The sequence below is a fragment of the Pneumocystis carinii genome (genome assembly GCF_001477545.1).
Source record: "Pneumocystis carinii B80 chromosome Unknown supercont1.6, whole genome shotgun sequence".
Lineage (NCBI taxonomy): Eukaryota > Fungi > Ascomycota > Pneumocystomycetes > Pneumocystales > Pneumocystaceae > Pneumocystis > Pneumocystis carinii.
The window spans coordinates 450,320-476,344 of NW_017264718.1; the positions used below are offsets into that span (position 1 = coordinate 450,320).

Below are 26,025 nucleotides of genomic sequence, written 5' to 3' on the forward strand. Positions count from 1 at the left end.
TGTTTAAAACCATTAATTTAAATATAATATTTAAAATATAAAATCTACGAAATCAATTTTAAAAATTATAAAATATTAAAAATAATATAAAAATATAAAATACATAATGGGAATTTATACGTATTAAAGATATTGCAAAATCTATTATGTAATGAAGATATTTAGCACTTTTCTAATAACTAAATGTAGCAAAAAATACACGAAATTAAAAAAAAATTATTATAATTTAGAACAAATATTCAAATTAAATACCATAAAAAAAACATTTTTTTCCATATATTTGAAAAATACTCAAAGAGAAAACTTAGAAATAACTAACAACACAATAGAATACCAGAATAAAGACAAGATAAAGAAAAGATTTAATGAACTTGGGATACAGCATATTAGTTCATCTTTACATTCACAACTTTTTCCTCATGAAACAAAGCAACCTGATGATGAATTAATCGAACTTTCTCGAAAGCATTTAACTGAGCATAATTTATTAGGAAGAAATACAGAACCTACTGAAGATATTGAGTTTGATCTTCCACCTTTACAAGGGAAAAATTTAGATGAGCATTTCTATAGAATAGCAATGGAAATTTCAGAGCCCTATTTAAGTTACTCGAAAGAATTTGCTTCAATAACTTTACCAGCTAAACCACATTCTTGGATCATAAGATCAGGTTGGACACAATATAACCTTGATGGAACTACAAAACCTGTAGAATATCCTAGTGAGAAATCTATGGTATTTGATGTGGAAGTATTATATAAAGACAATCCCTTTGCAGTTATTGCATGTGCAGCTGCAGAGAATGCTTGGTATGCATGGTTATCTCCATGGCTTATTGAAGAAACAGAATCACCTAGACAACTTATTCCTATAGGAAATATTGGGAAACGAATAATTATTGGACATAATATCGGATATGATAGGACTCGAACAAAAGAAGAATACAGTATAAAAAAGAAAGAAAATGCATTTATAGATACCATGTCTTTACATATTGCAGTAAATGGAATGTGCTCCAGGCAAAGATCTGTCTGGATGAAACATAAAAAATACAAAGAACTTAAAGAAAAATTTCAGAAAGAGTCATTAACACCAACACTTATTGAATTATTAGAGCAATTAGAAGAAAATGATACTCAAGAATTATGGATGTCTAAAAGCTCAGATAATAGCCTTCAAGAAGTAGCAAAGCTTCATTGCAATATTAAACCAAATAAATATATTAGAAATTTATTCGAGAAACTTGATAAAAAAAGTGTTCGAAATCAACTCAATATGTTCATAAACTATTGTGCTAACGATGTAGATATTACTCATAAAGTTTATAAAAACGTTTTCCCATCGTTTTTAGAAGTTTGTCCTCATCCTGCAAGTTTTGGAGCTCTTCTAAAAATATCTTCATCATTTCTTCCAGTCGATAAATCCTGGAAATCATATACAGCTAAATCTGAGGAAATATTCCAGAATTTTTCGAAATCCATTCATGAAAGACTTGTAAAACTAATAAATAACTCACTGAATCAAAAAAACAAGGATACAATAAAGAACGATCCATGGTTAAAACAATTAGATTGGTCCGTTAAACCTATACGAATGGTAATAGATAAAAAGACAGGCGAGAAAAGACCGGCAAAAAAACAAAAAAAGCCAGGATTTCCAAACTGGTATAAAAATCTATTTCCATCAAATGACAAAGCAATAAATATTACAGTACGATCTAGAATTGCACCATTACTATTACGGCTGAATTGGGAAGGACATCCATTATTCTGGTCTAATAATTACGGATGGACTTTTCGAGTTGAAAATAAAGAAACTATAAAAAATTTTGTCTCAAGAAACTTTGTTTTATGTGATATGAAAAAAGAACCAATTGATATTTTAAGAGATGATGTGGATGCTGTTTATTTCAAAATCCCAAACAAAAACGGCCCGTTTTCTCGCTGTGGTTCACCTTTATCTAAAAGTTATATAAAGGCTTTTGAAGATGGCTTATTAAGCTCAGAAATTTCATATGCTAGAGAAGCTTTAGATATGAATGCAGCATGTTCATATTGGATTAGTTCTCGAGAAAGGATTATGTCCCAAATAGTAGTCTGGGATAACGAAATAGATATTGGACTTAATAGTCAAAACAGTTTAGGAATAATTCTTCCTCAAATAATTCCTATGGGAACTATCACTAGACGCGCAGTAGAAAATACTTGGTTAACAGCTAGCAATATAAAAGAAAACAGAGTAGGTTCTGAGTTAAAAGCGATGATAAGAGCTCCATATGGATTCAAATTTGTTGGTGCAGATGTTGAGTAAGCCTTATTCTTTATTGTTTATATATTTACATCCCTAGCTCAGAAGAATTATGGATTGCTAGTCTTTTTGGTGATTCTCAATTCAGAATACATGGGGCTACAGCAATTGGATGGATGACTCTGGAAGGAACAAAATCAGCAGAAACGGATATGCATTCCATTACAGCAAAAATACTCGGAATATCGAGAGATGACGCTAAAGTATTTTCTATTAGAAATAGTATATCGTAATATTAATTTTCCAAGGTCTTCAATTATAGTCGAATATACGGCGCAGGTATTCGTTTTGCAATTCAATTATTACAAAGATTTAATCCAAAATTAAGTGAGAAGCAGGCTAAAGAAATAGCAGAAAAGCTTTACAATTCCACAAAAGGAAGAAAATCAAAAATTACTCATATTTTTTCTAAAGAAAACGATAAGAAAAAATCATCTACTTTAAAACGATATGTTCGGAAACAGTTTTGGCATGGAGGTACAGAAAGCTATGTTTTCAATATGTTAGAAGAAATTGCAAACCAAGAGATTCCTCAAACACCAGTATTAGGTTGTTCTATAACAAAGGCATTATTACTTAAAAATATTACTCCAGGAAGATTTATGACATCAAGAATAAATTGGGCAATTCAATCTTCTGGAGTAGATTACCTCCATTTATTAATCATTTCAATGGAATATTTAATAGAAAGATATAAAATTAATGCAAGACTGGTTTTAACAGTACATGATGAAATTCGTTATTTAGTGCATGAAGAAGATAAATATATTTTAGCTCTTGCTTTGCAAATCAGCAATCTTTGGACAAGAGCAATATTTAGTCAAAAACTTGGAATTAATGATGTTCCACAGGTATTTTATTTATTTGTTTAGAATACTATATTAATAAAACAAGTCATGTGCATTTTTTTCTAGTATAGATATAGATCATGTATTAAGAAAAGAAACAAATATGGATTGTATAACACCTTCAAATCCCGAAAAAATCCCGCATGGCGAATCATTAAACATTTATCAACTTCTAAAGAAATTATCTATTCAAAAACATTTTCTAAAAAGGGGAACTCCTTCTTCAACTATTTTATCTTGGAACTATATAGAAAAGAAAACATTGTCTAACATTAATGAAAAAAACATATTATGGCTTAAAGCTCAAGCCATTAAAGATTCTAAGGAATTTGAAAAATTAGCATCTAATTAAAAACAATCTATAAACCAATAATCAAAAATAAAAAGATTTCATTTTATGAATTAAATAATTAGCAGATACATAATACAAGCATACACAGATTCCATGTCATTTCTAAAATCCATATATTTATTTAAGCTTTATAATTTTTTGTTAATAAAGATATATCCACTATTTAGAAGTATGCTGCCCATCCTAGATTTATAAGACTAATATACCCAAAATATATACTCTAACCACAAAACAGTAATGCAAGATTATTTGGATTTGTAGCTTCATGTATTAGTTCATTTACTGCAGCCTCAACGCTCAATGTCTTCGATAATTTCTGAGATACTATTAATAATGCTCTTTCTGCTTCAGTTCCATCAATGCTATTCTCTTTTAGATTATTAAAATCATTATCAATATTATTAAGTAATGTTTCATTTTCCTGTATTTTTTTAATTCTTAAAGGAGATATTGTCCTGTATATATAAATATCCTATATTTTATAAATATAATTCCAAATACCAACTGTACAATGAATCATATTTTAAAGTTTCCAATATACTAATAATATTAAATGCTTCTTCACGAAGCACATTTAACGTGAATTCACAACATCTTCGAAAAACGCCTTCTGTTCGTATAATACCCATGCCATCTACAATATCTCTTGTTAAACGAAACGGCACAGTTTCTGGAATTGGCAAAAGTTTGCCCTAATTAATTATTTAAATCTGATATATTAAAATATAACAATTATAATACCTGATCAAAAGCAACACCTAAATCTATATGAACGACTTCTCCGCTTGTCTTATCTATTAATATATTATGCCCATGTCTGTCACCAAGACCTAATACATAACCAAGTATCGAAATAACAGCAGTACTTCTTGTATAATTTAATTGCTTTTGAAACCAGTCTTTAGGATCTGAATAATGATCCATAAAAAAATGCCTCATAACAGGTTTAAAATGAGAAACAACTCTATTATATATCTGAAATCTAATTTCCTTACTTTTTTTCGAAACACAATCTATTGCCTTCCTACATTGGTCAGGAGTCCAATCTTTTGGATTATATTTTTCATGAGCAGGATGTAAATAATCTTGAATAGGAAACGTATATAAAACCCATTCAAGAATGCCAGCATTTGTTGTAAGTGGAAGAACTTTATATGTACGTATACCCAAATTCCTCTGTCTAGTTAAACGATTCTTTTGAAGAAAAGCATGAACTTGTTGAAAAACCTGTTCCATAATAGCATCCTGACGAAGGTCATCATTTCCTCCCTTAACCTAAAGCCAATATTAGCAAGAAAAAACTAAATTTTATCAATAGTTACTAATTCTTTATAAAAATTCCCATCAGAGCTCACACATTCTATAACTTTTGGTAAACTAATACCTGAAGCAAGCATAAAATAAGGAGAATAATGTGAAATAACAGGAACATCATTATAATTACAGTCACTACGGATTGATATATCCATTGTTGGAGGAGGAAGCCTGTATTTTGGAATATCATCCAAAAATACATTAAACTTAGGATATACAGAAAAAGGAATTTTACTTGTTCCATATTCCTTTTTTTTCATTTTATAAATAGCAAAATCAGCATACGCAGAGCAAAGATTCATAAACTGTCTAAGCATATCTCCTAAAGCACTAGGTAATAAAAGCTCAGATAAAACAGCCTCAACAGCCTTTTTTCTTAGAAGTCCTAATTTATCATCTTTATTAACTGTATGTCTTAACGAAACTAAATAAAACAAACTATGATAAGGATGATCAACGCATATATGTTTTATTAGTTCATGCAAAATAAGTTGAAAATGACTCTTATTTTCAGAAAGCCTGGATGCAAGCTGAGTAAATAATCGCAAAAATTTGTGAGTGGCTATATTATAAATCAATTTACGCACTGTTTGATTAACGGCATCATTTTCAATGTTCGATAACCATAAACTCATACATCTAGAAATATTATAATCATAATTGTCGCAAGAAATTAAACTTTTTAAATAATTTTTAATACTCTTCCGTAAATAAATTTCTTTATTTTCGATCAAACGATTAAATTCTATATCATCATTATCAAAAAGCGCCTTTGCTCTATCTCGATGAAGAAGCAAAACCTTTTTGTCATAAACAGAAGCATCACAAATCATCTGATCCAATACTGCAAGTTCATCAAATTTTTGTTTCCTCAATTTTTGAATCCTCTTAAAATCGTCATGATTATTAAGTAATTCAAGCTGCTTATCACAAAAAAAACCAAACTCGTGAAATACATATCCAGCCTCATTACCATACTTTTTATCACCCAACAACTTAACTGCATATTTCAAATATTTTTCCATAATAAAATCCGATCTTTCTAATCTTAAAACTGATGTCCATGAACCCTAAAATCTATCAATATAATAAAGAACCAATAACTCTTTATTACTAGCTGCACAAGCAACTCTGGAGAAATTTCATGTTCTCTAAAAAGATCAATATCCTTATCACTAACTATTTCACGTAATAGTTTAACAGAATTAATCTTATCGCCTTGATCCCATAATACCCTTGATATTTCAATTATAACAGGAGAAAAAAGCTCAGAATTCACTTTTAAATCAAGTTTTAAAAGCTTTTCTGCATATGTAATTGCTGAAAACGCAATTTGTAAATTATCATTAATACGAGCCACATGAGATAATTCTACAAGAGTTTTTATTAAACAATTTCGAATTAATGGCTTATCAACAGAATATTTTATAAATGATGAATTCTTCAAAATAGAGCTCAGTAATACTTGTCTTAAAGATAAAATAGGTTCGATACTAACAAATCTTATAAAATCAGAAATAAAGAATATTAAACAAAAATTCTTACTTTATGCTGGGATTGGAAACAGATAACCGAGATTCCCAACGAGACCAAACATCAGTAAAGGATGAACACGAAAAAATCTCTTCAATTTCTGTAAGCATTATCAAACCAGTTATTCTTTTGTCAGATAGAACCGGATAATTCTCAAAATCTACCATCATAGAATACCCAATATCTAAAATATTGAAAAAGATATTTTGTTCCACATTCTTATTAATTAACTGCAAAATGTTATATATAACATGATCAAAATTAGAACTCAATGGTGTACATGGAAGATCCCATTGTTCAAGTCTCCATGAAGAAGAATATTGATCCTTTAGAAAATCAACAGTTATATTATTCCCAAAATAAAAAAAATTCATTCTCGAAAATGATCTAAAACCCAACATATCAAAAGCTTCCATTACTCCAAGTACATTCTCATTCTTAGTCATTGAAGATGACATCCTATAATCATTTTCCAACGCAGCACCATGTAAAAAAAGACTCTCCCATCCATTTCTATCAAATTTATGTCTAGAAAGTATGTTCTCTAAGGATACGGTATATGGTATCCCATAAAATGAATCGGGATCATCTATTTTTTTATATACAACAGAAAGAAGTTTAAGCATCTCATCATCAATAATAGAATCATTTGCTGTCCAATAAATATATATAAACAATAGTGATGTTTCCCAAAGCTGGCACGAAGCGGCAGCAAGAGCAGCATTGAAATAATTTATTTCAAGCCGAAAATTCAAATCAAATCCAGAATAATGTATTTCGGATGACTGAGACCGAAGATAAAGTATTGTTTCTATCATTAAGCATATATGAGGATGATAAAAAGCATCTTCATATTGAGAAAAAACAAAATTCACAATCTTATTTAAAACTGTTATAATGCTAATATTTTCTCCAATATCTTTGTTGAGTAGTAAATAATCCACTGAAAAAATAAAGATTTTTTCTGGAAAACCTGCAACATGTTCGACAAGTTCACCCAAACATCCAAATACAAAATCATCATTAAAATTATAAAGAACAGTCAAAAGTAAAAATTTAAGCCAATCGGAAAACAATATAGTCCTATCTTTCCAATAATATTCATTAAATTCCACCAAAGAATACTTCAATGATTGATTTTTCTCAGATACAAACAGATTAGATATATATATAGTAGCGATGTCTCTATATTTATGATCTACAAGTTCATCTAACGCTTCTAAAGATATTTTCTCAAAAATATTCCTTAACGTCTTTTCTACAGTTATCAAAATAGTATGGTCGTCTTTATTCAAAAGAGAAAACACAATCGATAAAATATTAAATCTAGGATCTTTAGATGTTCTTACTTTAAACCTAGACAACTTCTCTCTGTTTATGAATTCAAAATAAATTGCTTTATTTATGATTTTATTTCTGACATACCATTGTCCTAAAACTCGTGCACCATAATATAAAAGAGATAAAGATATTTTTGACATATCGCAAATAGAAAATAATATTTTTTTAATCAATATAGATTTATCACTTTCAAATAATAAAACTGTTGAATCTTTTTGCAAAACTTCCAATAAAATTAGAGCAGAATTTTGATCAAAAAACTCTACATTATTTAACAATAACTCAGAAAAAGCCATAATATGCTGTGATTTAACAGATAAAAACTCTTCAGAACAAATCATAACTTTATAATAAGACTTCAAAAAAGAAGAAATACAAGACAATTCCTGTACTTTAGCAATTAAATCACAATATTCAATAATCCATACAAAAAGCCTATTTATTATTATACTATTAAAATAATCCGATTTAATATTAATAATCCCATATCTGATAAGACTCATAATAACATTTAAAAAAACAGTAGACTGAATTGTAGAAAAATCATGACAACGGTATCCACACATTAAAAGATATCGAAGCATTCCCGAAACATCTATAAAACATTCAGGAAAACATAAATATTCCAGCAACCCCTGAAGCAACACTTTCAAAATATAGCCATGAATTAAACTCCTATCTAATAAACACATAAAGACTCTAAACTTTCGCAATTGTAAACATTTTTCACTTAAAGAAGTTCCTAATTGACAATGTAACATTAAATATCGAAAAATATAAGCTATTATATAAACATCATTTAGTTTATACTTCGGTATGTCGCTATATTTGCAAAGATCCCATATGCTTTTTAAAATACATCCAACCTTGTAAAATGGACGACATGGTTCAGGAAAAAAATTATCGGAAATTCCAAAATCACATATTTCATCAAAATTAATTGCTTCGTTTTTCAAATCAAACTGACAAAAAATTCTCGATATAAACATTTCATCTTTCATAGATCCAAATAATACACTAAGTATCATAGGAAATTTAGATTTTAAAAGATACATAAACTCCTCATCATCCAAATAATTCTTACAAAAAGAATCAAATATTAATCTCGAATCCATATTTTTCTCATTATAAAATAACAAAACATATCCAACTATTTTATGAAAAGCATCTCGAATACCTTTTTTTAAAGATACTTGAATTAAATTAGATATCTTAACCAAATACTCATTTTTTCCAAATAAAATAAGCTGAGGAATTATTTCATCAAAATTCGAAGAATAAAAACTAATATTAGACGAAAAATTTAATACTTTAAAAGGAAAATTATCCAAATTTCCTTCAAAATTCAGCCACGACCAAATAACTTGAGAACGATAAGCATTAAAAAGATATGACTCGGATTTCAAAGATAATATTTTACATGACCATTGTAAACACTTTAAAACAAAGAGAGAAATGGAATCAAGTTTACCTAATTCTATTAAATTATAAAAAGCAGCTTTCCTCACATATTCAGAAACAACTAAGATATTACTTAAAATAAGAGCCCGTAAAGCGATCTTTTCAAATTTTTCCTCGTTTGTTTCTAATTGACTGACAATATCGAAGTAAACTCTTGAATGTTCTATAGGATCATATTCCTGAAAAATAAATTTAATCATCATAACTGCTGAATACAAAATTCCTAGGTCGTGATCCTTTAATAATTGCAAAAATATTTCATTGGGTGCTATATTTAATGATTTTAAACTTAAGCCGTAATTTTTACTAACATTATAAATAGAATTTAACAACTTTAACACCTGTATACGTGCATAAAAAGATGCTAGGCAGTTTTCTAAAGTAATTTTCAATATCCATTCAAGAATTTTTCCGAAAACTTTTCTTAGTGAAGATAACTCTTCACTAGTAGACCATTTTTTAACTATAACCATAAGTAAATCAGTTGAAACCATCAAGACAACGTCAGATCTTTCAAATTCATATTGTGTTAAATAGGTTTTTGCAAAATTTTCCAAAATCTCAGATATATCCTCTTCAGTCATCTTGTCAACTGAAGATAAAAGATAACTTATTAAAAAGAACCCAAGTTGGATAAGATTATTACCAGTCTGATTCTTGAAAAGAATAAATAAAACAGATTTTTGTAAATAAAATCCTGACATATTGAAAATATCTAATGATTCACTACCTAATAAAACGAACTCTAAGTGTAATAAAACAAAGGCTTTCGTACTATTAACAGAATACTTCGCATCTATGTAATCTCTTAGAAATGGAATGTATTTTTCTATATTTTCTTGATAAATTATTAATGATCTATTATCATCATCATCATCATCATCATCATCATCATCATCATCATCATCATCATCATCCATTATTACACGAGTAGAATCTTGCAGTTGAAAAAAACTACTACGCTGTTTTAATATTTGTAATAAAGCATAAATTGCCTGACGAAATAAATTTAAAGATGTCTTATTAAAACAAGAACTATCTTCTGCAAAAGAAACTTGAAAGTTTAAACAAAAAATTCCATTCAAACAGTAAAGTACAATATCGATTTGATCACGTGAACAACTCTCAGAAGCCAAAAACTTTATTATTTCTTTTACCAAATTCAATGAAATTTCAGTAAATTCATCCATGTTTTTATTGATACTGAGTATAAAATATGTAAATAAAATAACAATAAAAGAAAATTGAACAAAAGATCGGAAAACATCTACATTAACATGAGTAGACTCTTTAAGCAATTCAGTCCATTGACTATGAACAATTTTAATTGTATTCTGAATAGGTAAAATAATAGACATAACCCTTTCCAAAACAATAAACTTACTTTCCAAAACAATTTTATTTCTTAAAACTTCAAACTCGTCATATAAATCTTCATCAGAAATATTTAATTCTTGTATAAGAAAATATAATAAAACATTTTTAAAAAATTTTTGCCTCAAAGAAAACAATCCAATACTACTGAGTTGACAATTCCGCCTATCCTTAATGACAAATCCAGAATTCAAACAGCAACTGATAAGAAATTCAACATGTACTGGAAAGTTAGAAAAATAACATATATTTGATCCTTTTAAAAAGTCCAAAGAATTCCAGCGCGATAAAAACCATTGTAATAAACGCATAGATCCATCAATTCCAGCTAAGCAATTGTTTTGTTCTAAACGAAAAAGAAGAAGAAGAAGAAAACGATAGCTATCACTAGAAATAATCGCAGGGCCATTTATCTCAATAGAATCGAAGACATGTCGAAAAACAGGTAACATCGTTGCAATATCTACCAAATCAAGCTCCAAAAAAAGAGAAAGTAAATGACATGCTGATCTGCATGTAATGGGAATAGCAGACTTCCGTAAACATAATTGTAAAATATCCGTATTTACTAAAACATCTGAGATTAAACAATTTGCATGATGGTAAGATTTTTTCCATGATACAAAGCTACCAATACCCAAAAGTGCCCACGTTTGCACAATAACATCATTATCCGAGAGCAAATGTATAAAATGACATAAAATAGTAGAAAAATCATCACAAAAACAAACCTCAGCTCTTTCAAAAAAAAAAACCATTATTTGAAGCCAAAATATTTTAATAGAATTAGATGATTTGCATACATTATATCCGAATTTCTCAAAAAAAGATAAAACTTGATGTACTTTTAAAGATTCATCATTATCATTTCTACGTATATATTTTAAAAAATCAGATTCCTTAGACTCAAATATCTGAATTATAGAAGCAGCTATTTGAAGAATAAAAAAATATTGTTCAGATTTCTTTGAAGCCAAAGATAAATCTAAACAACGTAATGAAGAACTAAAACAAAGAAAAGATCCAACATTTGCCTTTAAAATAGGAGAATGAAGAGTAATGTCATTTATACTCAACATTTCTTTATCCTGTAAAGTAATATAATCAGCTTGAATACAATGAAATAAATTAATTAAATCTGTCTCTAAAACATTTCGATATGATTCATTAAATCCTTTATACCAATGAGGATATGCCAGCATAAGTCCTATAATCAACTGATTCTTTAAAAGGAAAGACTTTGTATTCCAAAGTTTTACACAAAGCTTTATAATAGCATGAGCAACTCGAAACAAAAACTCAAAATTATTTATCATTATTTTTTGAATAATTGAATTAAGAGCAGTAAAGGCAAATAAGTGAGCATTAGTTTCTGATCTATAAAAAGATAAAAAATTTAATAAAAAGTCCACGAGATTAAACAAACAATCACTTATTGGGGCGGAAGACCAACTAACGAGAACTTGTAAACAATACATCAACTCAATACTCTCATGCTTCATACGCTGTACATGTTTTAAAGGCTGATCGTATTCTTCCAGTAACTCAATATCACTAGACAAAGCATTTTTATCAGAAAATGAAAAACTATCTTCAAGATTAATAATAAATGAGGAACAAAATACAATTAATTTCTCCCATTCGCTGACACTTAGATGCTCTACATGTGGAGGATAAGAAAGAATTAATTTTAGACATTTAATATAGTCGATACTTAATGTTTGATATAAAGTCTCTTCAGCAATAGATAATGTATCAATTATATGATTTAATACAAGAGAAAAAGTCTTTACTTTCAAAAATTTATTTCCCAATTCAATAACAGATCTTAAAACTACCCCGTATTCCTGAAGACGAGCAAATGTCATAGAATTATTTAATTTCCCTCTCTGGATGCTATTATGTTTTTCGTAAGCAGCTGCCTTAATTAAGCATTCCAATAATCTTTGGTAACATTTTTCTCCAACAAATTGCATTTTTCTACAATTATTCAATATAAATTTTAAATTACGCAAGCCATCAATCCTTATTTTAGGTTTCTCAGAAAGTAACTGTTCACAAATATCAAATAATGATACTTCAGTCATTAGTATCAAACAAAAATCAATGACAAAATCCAAAAGTATTAAGATTTAAAAATAATTCAAAATTTAATACCTTATCTAAATAACTAGTAATATAATCACATTTATATCAAAAAAAGTATTTTAACATAATTTTATAAAATTTAAAAAAAAAAAATACTAAAAATACGACTTTTTTTTTTAATAATACATGAAGTTTAAATATATACATTTTAATAAAATAAAAGTGACAAGATATATAAAAAAGTAATGCTTTTAGAGACATGGGATCCAGATAATTATAAATTGCTGTATGATACTTTATTAAATTTATCAGAAGGAACTGTTATTCCAGAATCATTCTTAGAACATCTTTTAGAATCATTCCGTCAAGACTTTAAAAATCTTTTACAAACACCGAAAAAATCAGAGCAAAGTCTAGAAAAACTCAAATCAGGTATATTATAATTTATTTTTACTATATCTAATGGAAATAGGAATAATATATATAGATGGTATAAAATATAAATTAAACGATACTTTTATTTCAGAAGCACTTCATGTGTCAAATAAGCTTAATCTTGATGAAATTCTTTCTGCAAAACTAGTTCATTATGGAATCAAAAATTCAAAAAATCTAGACAGATCAGTTTTACAGACTTCTTTATTTCTTTTTTATTCAAGGAAAAAATATCTTTTGAATAGTCTATCAATCATATTATTATATGCAAAAAATGAATTAGGAAATAGAGAAATATTAAAATATTTTAAGCAAACAGTTCAATTTATTTTTCAAAAAAATTCTGAAAACCCTGAAGATAATCTTGTATCTTACTCAATGAAATGTTTACAGGCTATGGAAGATTTAAGAACACAAATATCTAATATTTTTTATCAAAAAAAAAACAAGAATTTTAATGAATATAGTCAAAACGATGAATATATAGAAGAAATAAAGCTAAAAAAAGAATCGATGTTGCAAGAACATGAAATTTATGGAATTCTTTTATATAGACTTTCAAACTTAAATATGGTTAATATTAATGATTTCGAAAAGATTATTCATAGAATTTCCCTATTTGATGAATATGATTTACTTATAACTCATTTTTTCCCAGTAATAATTAATTTTATTGCATTAGGAGGAGAAATATCTTCACAAAGTGAAGGTGAACTAGAAAATTTTACAAATTATGATATAGAAATTCTTTGTAAAATAAACAAAATAATCAACTTGGATTATCAAAATGAAAAAAAATGGGCAATAGAACCCTTAAAATCAATTATTCAATTATGGTGGACTACCAAACTTAACAGAATTTGTAAAAAAGAACTCGATATTTCAATGCCTTTTAAATATAGCAGTGATATATATAATCCAAGTAGAGAAGCAATATCTTCTGGCGCATTTGAGACAATGATAAAAAAAATAATGGATGTTCTTCGTTTTGAAACCAAAAATCTTTTACGATTAGAAGATTATAAATTACTCCTAAACTATCCAAAATTCAAAGAGGGAATGGAATTTCCAGAATTAACATTTTCTAAAGCATTTCAGGAAATAATGTTTTATGAAATAGAAAAGTTTATTTATTCTTTTATTAGTGATATGCCAGATTTGTTAAAAAATATGAAACTTGTAGAAGAGGATTTGATAATGACACAGAAATCCTTAGATTTTAATGCAGATGACAAAATCGAGTCAAGTTTAGAAGCATTCTTTTATCTTATTGCCTTAGTTTATGAAAATCGAGAAGATTCTGCACTTTTGTTTTGGTTAGACCGAGAAAGTGATCTTTATGGATTTATCCTATGGTCATCACAATGCCAGACACCGTTGATGATTACTGCATTTTCAACAATGCTAGCGTCTTTAGGAAATGGACCTCAATGCAGTACTTATGCGTATGATTTTTTAACGGAAACAAAAGGGATGGAGACTATGAAAGCGCAAAATAATATGACGACATGGGAATATATTTTCGATACACTTAAATATTATGTTTCTCAACTAAAAATTACACATTTTGATTCTTCTCTTAGCTCTTCTCGCATGTTGACAGTAGCTTTTGACTTCCTAGAAATTGATCACGACAGCAGAAGTATCCTGCGATCCTATTTTCATCTAATTACATGTATTTTATCTAGTTGCCCAGATGTTTCAAATATGGTTTACAAAAAATATAATCCAATTCCTATACTTTTTGATCTATTAAATTGTCAACTGTCAAGTGACATGTATTGCGGGATATTACTGACATTAACATCATTTTTATCTGGAAAAGAATTAGAAATTAGAGATACAATATGGAATTTGCTTGATCAATGGATATGCCAACAAAATAATGAAATTTATTTAGCTCATACCTCATATATGGCACCTAATAAATTCAACGAATCATTAAAATCATACACGAAAATTGATCAAACATTAAGGGTGTTTGTATCAAACTCTCTATCCTTAGCTATAGCTTTTGTTCTACTGCTAAATCATTTAATTATGTCTATAAACGATTTAAATAATACTCTTCCTTTTCCAGAAAGTATAGGATTAAATAGGAAAGACCCTGGAATACAGCCTTTTATCGATTTAGTAATGGATCTTTTTTTAACATCAAATTCTCTAATATTAGATAACAAGCTTGAAGGATTACAACTATTTTCAGAATGCTTAAAATTTATTCAACTAGGGTTAAAAACATTTAATCTAGATATTGTTGAAGTCGCAAGTCTTAATAACATAGAAATGAATAAATTCATTAAAACGTCATCTTTTTCATCTTACCTAAATTTACATCCAGGAAATAGAATTATGCAACATATGTATCGCAATAATATATATATATGTTTATTTGATTTTATTCATATTGCATTAGAAGTATTACAAAATACGGAAAGTGATCCACTTTGGCTACTATGTTTAGATACATCTCTTAATATACTAGATCTAGTATTACATTTACAATTACCTTTTTTAGAATGGTTTTCATCTATAACTACATATCAATCGACATATATAAATTCAAACAATCATAATAAACCAAACTTCGAAACATTTGAAGATATTATGCTTTTCCATCTTAATGTTATAGTTTATATATGCTTATGTATTGGATTTGATTCTTTAAGTGTATCAAAAACTGCTGTGTCTATTTTAAAGAAATTATCAGATTCTCCACAATTAACAGATACAAAGAACTATAAACATTTCAACAATTTTAAAAGAAATAGATTATTAGGTATTCTTGAAACTGTTGATGAATCGAAAAAAATAAGATTTGGTGCTATTAATCTCATTCAGATAGAACAAAACCGTTTTTTAAATACGTCACATCTAGATCAAGATACTTCAGGCAGATTTTTTTTAAAATTTCTTGCCTGGGATTTACAAAAGAATCAAAAGATTCCTACAGTATCTCATTTTTTTTTAGGTTTTCAGATACTAAATGATGGAACATCTGATATTGGAACAGAAAGAGGGGAGATCGGCTCTGAAATCTCAATTTTACATTGTTTATTATCTTTTATTCAAAATTCTTCAACTATGGAGGAAACTTTATTAGATTCTCCAAAAAATAACTTATCAAATACTATTATGGAAACTGTTATGCATATTATATTTTTATTATCTAAATCAGAATTAACATCAGATATTATGTATGATATTTTGAAAAAAAGAGATGATATTCTACTAAAACTATTATCTCCTGGGCCATTAACTTGGATACTACCGAAATTGGATTCTTCCAACTTAAACACATTTTCATCAAAACCTGTTAAAATTCTTTTGTATCGTAGTTGGTTGCTTCATACAATAGCTATTAAGCTACGTAAAATGATTTTATATAATGCTACTACACTTCAAAAATGTTATACAAAAGCTCTTACTTTTTATGATGAAAAAAATAAAAATAGTCAAAACTATTATTTACAATCACTAAACAAAGGTATTAGAATTTTAAAATACTTAGATATTCTTGAATTGGATATCACAACAGATGACCAGGAGTTTATTTTAGAAAAAACACAACAAATGTTTTCAAATATTCCTAGATCTTCAAATTCGCTATATGATATAAAGAAGATTAAAACATATATGAAACTTAAAGCTTGCGAATTCCAAAATAAAGATTTCGATAACAAGAGAAAAACGTTTACAATTGTGGAAAAGGATATAATTTCGCAAATAGAAATTTCTAACATTTTGATTGAAATAAATAACGCTAAGTTACTTTGTTTTCAAGGGTGGAATAATCTGCTAGGTATTTTACTTGAAGATTGCGCTGTTCATTTGACACAATCACAAAAAGATTCTCTCATTATAGAAAGTTTACGAATTCTTACCCCTAAACTAACAAGTTTTAGTAAAAAAGACGAAAATATTATTGAAATATGTAGTTCATCTGTTCTAATTTTAATTCGACATATCACCCAAAATACAATATTTGAAGAAAAATATTTTCTTTTTCTAAAAAATATTTTACTTGGTATTCAAAATCCAAATACAAACGAAACTATTCGACAAAATTTATACATAGCCGTTATATTTTACTTAGATATGGTATCTGGTCTAGAACTTCAATCAAATCAATCACATAAGCTTTTTGAAAGTTATACAAATATTTTTAAAGAAAAAAAAAATCCCCAAATAATTAAGCCATATTGTAATCAATTAATTCATGTTATATGTAGAGATGCTATATATGGATCAGGAATGTTGAAAATGCTTTCCTACTTAATCCTTAACTTAGCAGGAAAAATAGATACTATAATATTTTTTGGTCCTTTATGGGACACCTTAATCCATCAAAATTATCTGAATATATTTATAACATCATTATGGGAAAGTGAAGAATTAAATGCCTTAATATTTGCGGAATTTGGTAATATTCACAATTTGTAAAATGTTTACTTATTTATGTAGATAATTCATTAGAAGGAACCATTATAGAAGCAAAACTTAATTTTATCCTTAAAGTAAGCCAAACAAAAATTGGCGCACAAGAAATTCTAAAAAACGAATTGTTTGATTACTTAATAGATAAAAAAGATTTTATTAAAAACGGTTTAAACAATATAAGAAGTATTCTTCATCATACTTTTTTTAAAAAAAAGAAAAAAACTAACAAAATATAGCTACTAAAAAGGACCATCAAAACATTCTAAATAGATATATACATTTAATTTGTATATTATTAAGGATATTAATATCTTGTATGATTTCTTTAGGGTTAAAAAATATAATAGCACATAATGTTGGAGAAAAATTTTATATAGCATATCGTGAAATTATCGTTTTTTTCAAGGAGAACTATTCTAAACATCAAATAGAAAATAGTGAAATGACAGAAATATTAAAAATAACTAATACACTTGAAATAATTTTGGAAAGTTATAAGCCTTTAATAGATTCATAATTAACGCAGAATAATCTATAATTATATACAAGATTTAATGTATCATTATTTAATTATATAAATAAATTTATTATAGAAAGATATACTAATATAAGTGTAAATTTTTAAAAATAAATTTCGTAGATATACGATATTACGATCCTTAGAATTTATAAGAATTAAACAATGGACAAGCCAACACCTAGAATCAAGTAATAATTTCTAGCTATATTTTAATATATTATTAAATGAAATCAGCGTTTCTCTTTGCGAACAATTTGTTGATCAAACTGTACGAATGATTGTTAGAGTTAAAAAATTAAAAGGAGATACTGCTTTAGTAGATTCATGCGGGCTGATAGAAGTTCATTTAAATCGCGTAAATTTCATATTAATTTAAAAAAACAGAAAATTTGACTAGTTTTTATAACAGGATTCTAATTTTATTGAAGGAAATGCATTTGAAATAATAGGAAAAATTAATCCAGATCTTTCTGTAAATGTTTTAACTGCTATAAATTTTGGCAAAGACATAGGTATAATTGCAAACGAAAATATTAAGAATTTACCTTTTCTAGATTTCGAAGCAGTCAGTTTAGTTGTTCAAGTATCTCATAAATACCATGAATTATTTTATTAAGCCTTTTTAATAATAAATTCATCGCAAATTTACATATTATATTTTCCTGAATATACAGATATTCTATTTGTATCTTCAAATAATACATTATTTTTTTCGATATAAATTCTAACTTAACAATTAAAGTTTTCGTCTTTAAAATATTTAAAATCCATTGTAAACACACTTATCTAAATTTTAAAAGTCTATATTTCCTATATTAAACATTTTTAAATTAGGACATATTTTAAGCCATTAGATAATTTTTTTAAACATTTATTCTTTAGATTTTTTTTTAAATTTTAATATTTAAAAGCTTATTGAAAAAATAAAATATCATAAAATGTTTAAAAACAAATAAAAATTGTGTTAGAATTCAATAAAAAATCTGAAATACAATGTTTTTTTAAGAAAAAAATCTTTATAAGGAATAATGTAAACTATTAAGAAATAACAATAATAAAATATACCAATATAGCATTTAAATGAGTTGAAATCTACTTTAAAACATACTAAAGCTATTATTTAATAAAACAGAGTCCTAACTTTTAGAAAACTATTATGAATTTAGAATCTAATCCTAATTTTACAATATAAAAAATTCGAATATTTGAAATAAAACTATCAAAACATATAAATGCAAATCAATACAAAAATACATAGATAACAAAATAAATTATTAAATAAAATTATATCATTTAGAATTTTTTAAACATTTTTTTAAACATTTTAATAATAATTTTAAGTAAATATAAAACAAATATAAACTAAATATTTAAATGAATATTAATAAAATACTATCATTTATAATTACATATAAACGATAATGTTATTTTTTTCCAAGATTTTTATGAAGGATTTTTGAAAGGGTATTAAAAACTATTTTAAAAGATATTTATAGAAACAAGTCATCTATTTTTGCCATTTGATAAATCAAAACTTTAGCACTTTTTATTTTTTTGCATAACACATATTTTCTGAAAAGATATTAACCTTTTAGGTAATTTTCTTTTTTTTTAGAATTTATAAAACATTAACATTTATAATTCTTGATTTGAAATTTAAATTAGATATTAAAAGATGAATATAATAATAATGATTTTCTATATATAACAAAAAATTATATTTTCTCATGTAATAAGACTAAATTTTCTTAAAAATTAAAATAAATGTCCAGAATTAAATAATATAAACTAAAAATTAGTAAACATATATCAATATTTACAAGCTAAATATAATTAACTGCCCTAATTATTCTCAGAAAAATCCTTTCTCTTTGAATACAGAAAGAAAAACTTTAAACAAGGATAAAATCGACAACTCAAAATTATACAAGAAATCAACTATTTTTTTCAAAAGAATCTATGTACTTTTAACATTATAAAATTTTTAAAAAAAACAACGCATATATAGTATAATAACTTTTTCTTCTAAAAAAATATAATTCTATTGTTTTTTTCTCATGGTAATAAGCTTAATATTAAACATAAATCTGTAAGAAAATTTAACGAATTTTTCGAGATTAACTGGAAAAATAAATCAGAAAAAAAAATTTTAATCCAAAAAAAAATCTAAAGATTTTGTTTATTTAAAATCTATACTGTGGAATTCAGATTCATTCTATTTGTTTTATGTAATTTGAGACTAAATGATATTACGACTGAAAATAAGATTCTAAGAAAAAATATTAATGATTTTTTGATTTATTTAATTTACTGACTTTAAAACTACAATGGATTTAATAAGCTACATGAAAACATCTATAATTTGTATATTTTGATTAAATAAGTAATCTACAAATGAATTATCAAAGACATTTAAAAGATCTCAAACCAAATTTTTAAAATAAAGGTATTTGGATTATTTATTTAATACAAAATATCTTAAAATACTTATTTCTTCTAGGGAATTGCTAAAAATTATTTAAATTGTAAAAAATATAAAATCAAGTTCAAATATTTTAATTTAAAAATCATATTTAAGCAATAAACATATAAATATAAATAATATCAATAAACATTTAATAATGTTTAAGAATGAGAATAAAAAACTATTTGAATCATATATTCGACTGAAAAAACAAGCGAAATTCTTAAAAGTCTAAAAAGAATGCCATTTAATGTATTCTTTAAACAAAGAAAAAATCTAGAAAATAAGTTAAATTTTTCTTTAATAGCAATCCAACTTCGATTTAAGGAATGTATTTATGCTAAAAAGTTTTTCATTTGTAAGAAATAAAGGTGAGCTGAAAAAGGTTTTGCTAAAAACAATAAAGATATAAAAATTATACAACATTGAGAAAGACATTTTAGTTTATCTGAAAAGTCTTTGATAGATTTAGTCTTCTACACTTTTTTCAATTGTACTTATTGCGTTCGAGTTTAATAAAGTACTTCATTATATTCTCTAGAACTATTTAAAAAATGAGATTGTTATAATTAGAAGCAATACAAAAGAAAAGGAATTTGTATTCTATAAAAGACATATTACAGTAATTTATTAAAAAATTATCTTGCTTAGGTTTCGTTAGAAAAATAACAAATCACTGAAATCAACAAAAAATATAAGCTAGTTCAGAAAAACTAGAAATAATAGAGATATATAAATTAAAAAAAACTCAAGAGACATATCTCAGTCAATAATCTTTCTAAATGACTATTAAAGTGGCTAGTTTCAAATACTACGCTAATTTATATATAAAAAAGATATGAAATAATTGGAAAAGCATTTTCCAAAGAGTCTTTATGAATACGATGAATGTTGTTAAAAAAAAAAGAAAAAAGACAGAATATTAAGCTCAAGGAGAATAGTGGTTCTTAAAAAAAGTAGAAAAAGGAGACAGAACAGTTGAAATTACTTATTAATTCGAAAGGAACTAGAAAATTAGTAAATAATATGGTCCTAATTAAAAAGAGTAGTAATAGATTCATTTTCTCATTACTACAAGCAATGCAAGTATAACATTAAAGCCCAAGTTATATTTATCTAAGCAAATACATAAATTAAACTCTGACTAAAATCTACTTTTAACTTAACAAAGGAAATACTAAAATAGTATTGAAAAGAAAGAAAAATGCAAAGTTTTACAATTAAATTATGATTTCAGAAAAGATTGTCCAAAATCCAAACCGCTTCTAAAGAAGTAGGTAAGTTATGTAGTAAATTGAAACTATTGGAAATTACATTTTACAATATAATGACTATAAAATATTAGAAACTACAACATCAATAAAAGAAGAAAAGTTAATAGAACAATCTACATTGGCTCGAACGACAGATACATGAGTGATAAGTACATAGTTACATACCAGTACAATGACAGCTGCGCATACTCTAACATCTATTGTGACATTGACATCAATGAGAAAATGCAGGCCTGCAAGATGCATAACAGATTCAAATAAAGAGACACAAGAAGTGAGTCCAGATGAAAGAATGAAAATAAGAGTTCCAGAGATAGTAAAAATAATGTCATTGGGAGTAATTGTTATGATAATGTTGTAAAATAAATAAGAAAAATGGCATTGGGATAAAAGTTTGCATATATCTATTATTTGTATATAGTACAGAAAATTTAAAAAAATGATGCATAAATTTTTAATGAAAAATTGAAAAATGAAGTTTTAATTATTTTAGCACGCAATTTTAATCAGTAACTATTCTTTATAGGGTAAAGTTTAGGCTTATAGTAAAAGAGCTAGTAAACTCTTTGCTTATCATAAGAATAAGTCTAGGTTTATCGTAAAAGAATAGGTGAACTATATTGTTTATTTTAAAAAGCCTAGTAAACTTTATGATGAAAAAATTAACAAAATCTATTGCTTACCCTAAAAAACCAACAAAGTTTAAGTTTATTCCAAAAAAATTAATAAAATCTAAGATCATTATAAAAAAATTAATAAACTTCAAGTTTATTGCAAAAAAAACAACTAAACTTTATGATTATCTTAAAAACTAGTAAATTTGTTTATCGGAAATTAGTCTGTTGTTAGGGCGAGGCTAGTGGAGATTTGATAAAAATGATTTGGAAGGGGTTTGACTGGAGATTAAAAGGATGGTTCAATTTAAAAGTATTTTTATTAAAAGTAACCAATTATATAATGTTGAATCGATTTTTCATTAATTGAAACAAAAGATCAAAATTTTAAGATGTTTTTATTAATAGTAAAATCAGATCAATTTTTATTTAAAAATAATAAATTAAAATGAAATTAAAAAATTTTGTTAAAAACAGTAGATAAGATCAAAGTTCAAAGATGATTTTATTGAAAATAAAAGATTGAATGAAATTGATTAGTAAAAACAAGAGGACAGAGGTCTTGTTGAAGATAGGGTTAGGTTTAAATAAGTTAAATATTTTTAATGCTAAAGTTAAACTTTAAAAAATCTAAGAATTTCTAACTAAAAAGTTAAGAAATTCTAATTAAAAACTTAGGATAAATAGTTTTTTCTTAACTTTTCGTCATGATCCTCAAGATACTCCTTACTCTTCTCTTATACTGGATCTATTTAGTTAGAGTAAGATGTGAAACGGAGCCAGTAGACTTTGAGAATAATGATTATTATCATTTTCATTTCTCAGAAGATGTTGATATTGAGGATTTTTCGCGGGCGTTAGGATTCAAATATCATGAGAAACTAGAATATCTGGATAACCAGCATATATTTTCTATAGAAAAGGGTGTTTTAGAAGACGAAATTAAAGAAAAAATTGAGAATTATTTTGGTTTAGAAAAAGGAAGAAATGCAATAAATGGGTTTAATAGTGACAAGCTTTTTCATTATGAGAAACAAAAATTGATCAAGCGAGAAAACAGGGGTGTGATAAGAGACGATATATATTTTGATAATGAAGGTCTTTATAATAGAAGAGTTGTCAAGAATGTTGTAAAAGATCCGACGGTAGATCTTCCGGTAAATCTAACACAGAAGTTAGAGAAAATTAAAAAAGAATTAGATATAAAGGACCCTCTTTTTGATAAACAATGGTATTTGGTATAGCTTATTCTTTTTTTTCTTTAAAATCTGATTTTTTAATTAGTTCAATACACAAAGACCTGGTGTAGATATAAATGTTGTAGATTTATGGTTAGAAGGTTTGATATTTGTGTTATTGATTGCCTTTTAATGATTTTAGGGATAAGGGGAAAAGGTATAACAGTTGCCATTGTAGATGATGGCTTAGATTATACTAATAAGGATTTGGCTCCAAATTATGTTTGGAAAACTATTATATAATCGCTATTTTAATTCTTTTCAGAATTCCCAAGGTTCATATGATTTTGATTTTGGAACTTCCGACCCAAGACCTAAATTTCCTTATAACACGCATGGTACTAAATGTGCAGGAGAAGTGGCAGCGGCCAAAAATACTCTGTGTGGGCTTGGTGTCGCATATGAATCTAATGTTTCAGGTATTTTTCCTTGATTGGTACCAATCTAATATTGTTAAGGAATACGAATTTTCTCTTCTCATGTTAGTACTTGGTTTGAGACAGATGTTCTTGGTTATAAACCGGATGTTAATCATATTTATTCTTGTAGCTGGGGACCTTCTGATGCTGGAAATATAATTGAAGGCATTCCTTATCCTATATATTCTACAATTATTCAAGGGATAAATCAAGGAAGGAAAGGTCTTGGTTCTATATATGTTTTTGGAAGCGGAAATGGTGGATATCGTGATGATTGTAATTACGATGGATATGCAAATAGTCCATATACTATTACTATCGCTGCTACAGATGCAGAAGAAAAAAGATTTTATTTTTCAGAGCCATGTCCTTGCATTTTGGCTTCTACATATTCTGGTGGATTCAATGGACGTATTGTAATCTTTTCTTTTTTTTTTATAATAAATTTATCGTTTTAGTATACTACGGATGTTGGTATAACAAATTGCACCACTAAACATACTGGAACTTCTGCTTCTACACCTATTGCTGCGGGTATTATTGCTCTTATTCTTTCGAAACGGTAAAAATATCATTAAAATTATTTGACTAAGAATTTAGATCTGATCTTACATGGCGTGATGTTCAAGCTTTGATTGTGTATACAGCTGTTCCATTTAATTTGAACTATCATGAATGGGACCAACTTCCTTCTGGACGTTATTATAATAATTTTTTTGGTTTTGGAAAACTAGATGCATATGCAATGGTTCAACAAGCAAAAACATTTCAAAAATTAAATCCTCAGACAATATTTTCAACTCAACTAATACAAGTTAATAAGAAATTTTCAGAAAACAATGGACATATCACAAGCACTTTTTATATTCATCGTGATTATCCTACTCATTATAAATTTAAAAATTTGGAATATATTTGTGTTTCATTTTGTTATAAGCATCAATATAGAGGTCATCTGGAGTTTAGTATTACAAGCCCTGCCAATGTTACTTCACAATTAGCACATAGACGTCCTCGTGATAAACATTCTGGCATTGTTTATTGGACTTTTATGAGTGTAAAGCATTGGTATTTTGTTTCATTTTATAAAATAATAACTAATGATTTTTAGGGGAGAAAAGATTGTAGGTAATTGGACTATCGATGTTGAAGATAAAAAGGATCAGAATCTAGATGGTGAAGTTTTTGATTGGCAACTTCATTTTTTCGGGGAGTCTTCTGAATCAGAAGGCGTACCGCCTCCTTCATATCCTTTTCTATCTAGATATCCAACTACTACGCCTCCGCCAGATCCAGATGCTACATCTCCTCCAGATCCGGATGCTAACCTTCCGCCAGATTCAAATGCTGACCCTCAACCTCCATCAGAACCTGCGCCTCCATCAGAACCTGAGTCTCAGCCTTCATCAGAACCTGGGTCTCAACCTCCATCAAAACCTGGGCCTCAACCTCCATCAGATCCTCAACCTCCATCAGATCCTCAACCTCCATCAGATCTTAAACCTCCATCAAAACCAGATGCTAGGCCTCGACCTCCATCAGATCCTAGCTCTCAGCAAGATCCAGATACTTCGCTTTCATCAAATCCAACTTCTACATCTTCATCAGAACCACCACCACCATCACCACCACCACCACCGCCACCGCCACCTGCACCTGCACCTGCACCTGCACCTGCACCACCTCGGCCGGAACTAGAACCAGAACCAGAACCAGGACCAGAACCAGTGCCACAACCACCACAGCCACAACCACCACAGCCACAACCAGAGCCACCTGCACCTCCACCAAAACCACAACCACCACCACCATCACCACCGGAACAAAAACCAACATCAATAACTTCATCTACATCTACGACTTCATCTACATCTACGACTTCATCAAGCAAAACTAAAATATCAACCACTCGAAAAGCTTCATCTACTAAAGCTTCATCTACTACAAAAACTTCTACACGGCCGTCTCCTACTGAGGGTACTTTTACTGGATCAAGTGCTTC

General features: G+C 27.3%; 6 protein-coding genes across 6 annotated transcripts; 5 read left to right on the forward strand and 1 right to left on the reverse strand.

Moving 5' to 3' along the window:
• The first annotated feature begins 102 nt into the window (after positions 1 to 102).
• T552_01611 (hypothetical protein) lies at positions 103 to 3,550 on the forward strand. The gene is made up of 4 exons (XM_018370189.1): positions 103 to 2,307; positions 2,349 to 2,511; positions 2,557 to 3,159; positions 3,203 to 3,550. The coding sequence occupies exons 1-4, from the start codon at positions 152 to 154 to the stop codon at positions 3,506 to 3,508; spliced, it is 3,228 nt and encodes a 1,075-aa protein (XP_018226347.1). The 5' UTR covers positions 103 to 151; the 3' UTR covers positions 3,509 to 3,550.
• A 76-nt stretch (positions 3,551 to 3,626) lies between these two features.
• On the reverse strand, positions 3,627 to 12,737 carry T552_01612 (hypothetical protein). Its single transcript, XM_018370190.1, has 8 exons — positions 12,689 to 12,737; positions 6,368 to 12,608; positions 5,937 to 6,324; positions 4,831 to 5,892; positions 4,250 to 4,783; positions 4,010 to 4,200; positions 3,734 to 3,963; positions 3,627 to 3,691 (listed from the first exon to the last, which is right to left on the reverse strand). The coding sequence occupies exons 2-8, from the start codon at positions 12,505 to 12,507 to the stop codon at positions 3,672 to 3,674; spliced, it is 8,565 nt and encodes a 2,854-aa protein (XP_018226348.1). The 5' UTR covers positions 12,508 to 12,608; positions 12,689 to 12,737; the 3' UTR covers positions 3,627 to 3,671.
• Positions 12,738 to 12,819: 82 nt separating this feature from the next.
• Positions 12,820 to 18,043, forward strand: T552_01613 (hypothetical protein). Its single transcript, XM_018370191.1, has 4 exons — positions 12,820 to 13,051; positions 13,092 to 17,477; positions 17,519 to 17,677; positions 17,731 to 18,043. The coding sequence occupies exons 1-4, from the start codon at positions 12,865 to 12,867 to the stop codon at positions 18,009 to 18,011; spliced, it is 5,013 nt and encodes a 1,670-aa protein (XP_018226349.1). The 5' UTR covers positions 12,820 to 12,864; the 3' UTR covers positions 18,012 to 18,043.
• A 133-nt stretch (positions 18,044 to 18,176) lies between these two features.
• T552_01614 (hypothetical protein) lies at positions 18,177 to 18,630 on the forward strand (the record flags this gene model as incomplete). The annotated part of the gene is made up of 3 exons (XM_018370192.1): positions 18,177 to 18,202; positions 18,249 to 18,369; positions 18,424 to 18,630. 3 exons carry the CDS (start codon positions 18,177 to 18,179, stop codon positions 18,628 to 18,630), a joined length of 354 nt encoding a protein of 117 aa, XP_018226350.1.
• A 3,248-nt stretch (positions 18,631 to 21,878) lies between these two features.
• Positions 21,879 to 22,195, forward strand: T552_01615 (hypothetical protein; the record flags this gene model as incomplete). The annotated part of the gene is made up of 2 exons (XM_018370193.1): positions 21,879 to 22,089; positions 22,124 to 22,195. The coding sequence occupies exons 1-2, from the start codon at positions 21,925 to 21,927 to the stop codon at positions 22,193 to 22,195; spliced, it is 237 nt and encodes a 78-aa protein (XP_018226351.1). The 5' UTR covers positions 21,879 to 21,924.
• An 858-nt stretch (positions 22,196 to 23,053) lies between these two features.
• Positions 23,054 to 26,018, forward strand: T552_01616 (hypothetical protein; the record flags this gene model as incomplete). Its single annotated transcript, XM_018370194.1, has 8 exons — positions 23,054 to 23,604; positions 23,651 to 23,705; positions 23,747 to 23,826; positions 23,870 to 24,023; positions 24,063 to 24,439; positions 24,482 to 24,585; positions 24,624 to 25,078; positions 25,152 to 26,018. Coding segments are annotated over exons 1-8 (2,622 nt in total), but the record flags the coding sequence as incomplete, so codon positions are not given.
• Positions 26,019 to 26,025: the final 7 nt, after the last annotated feature.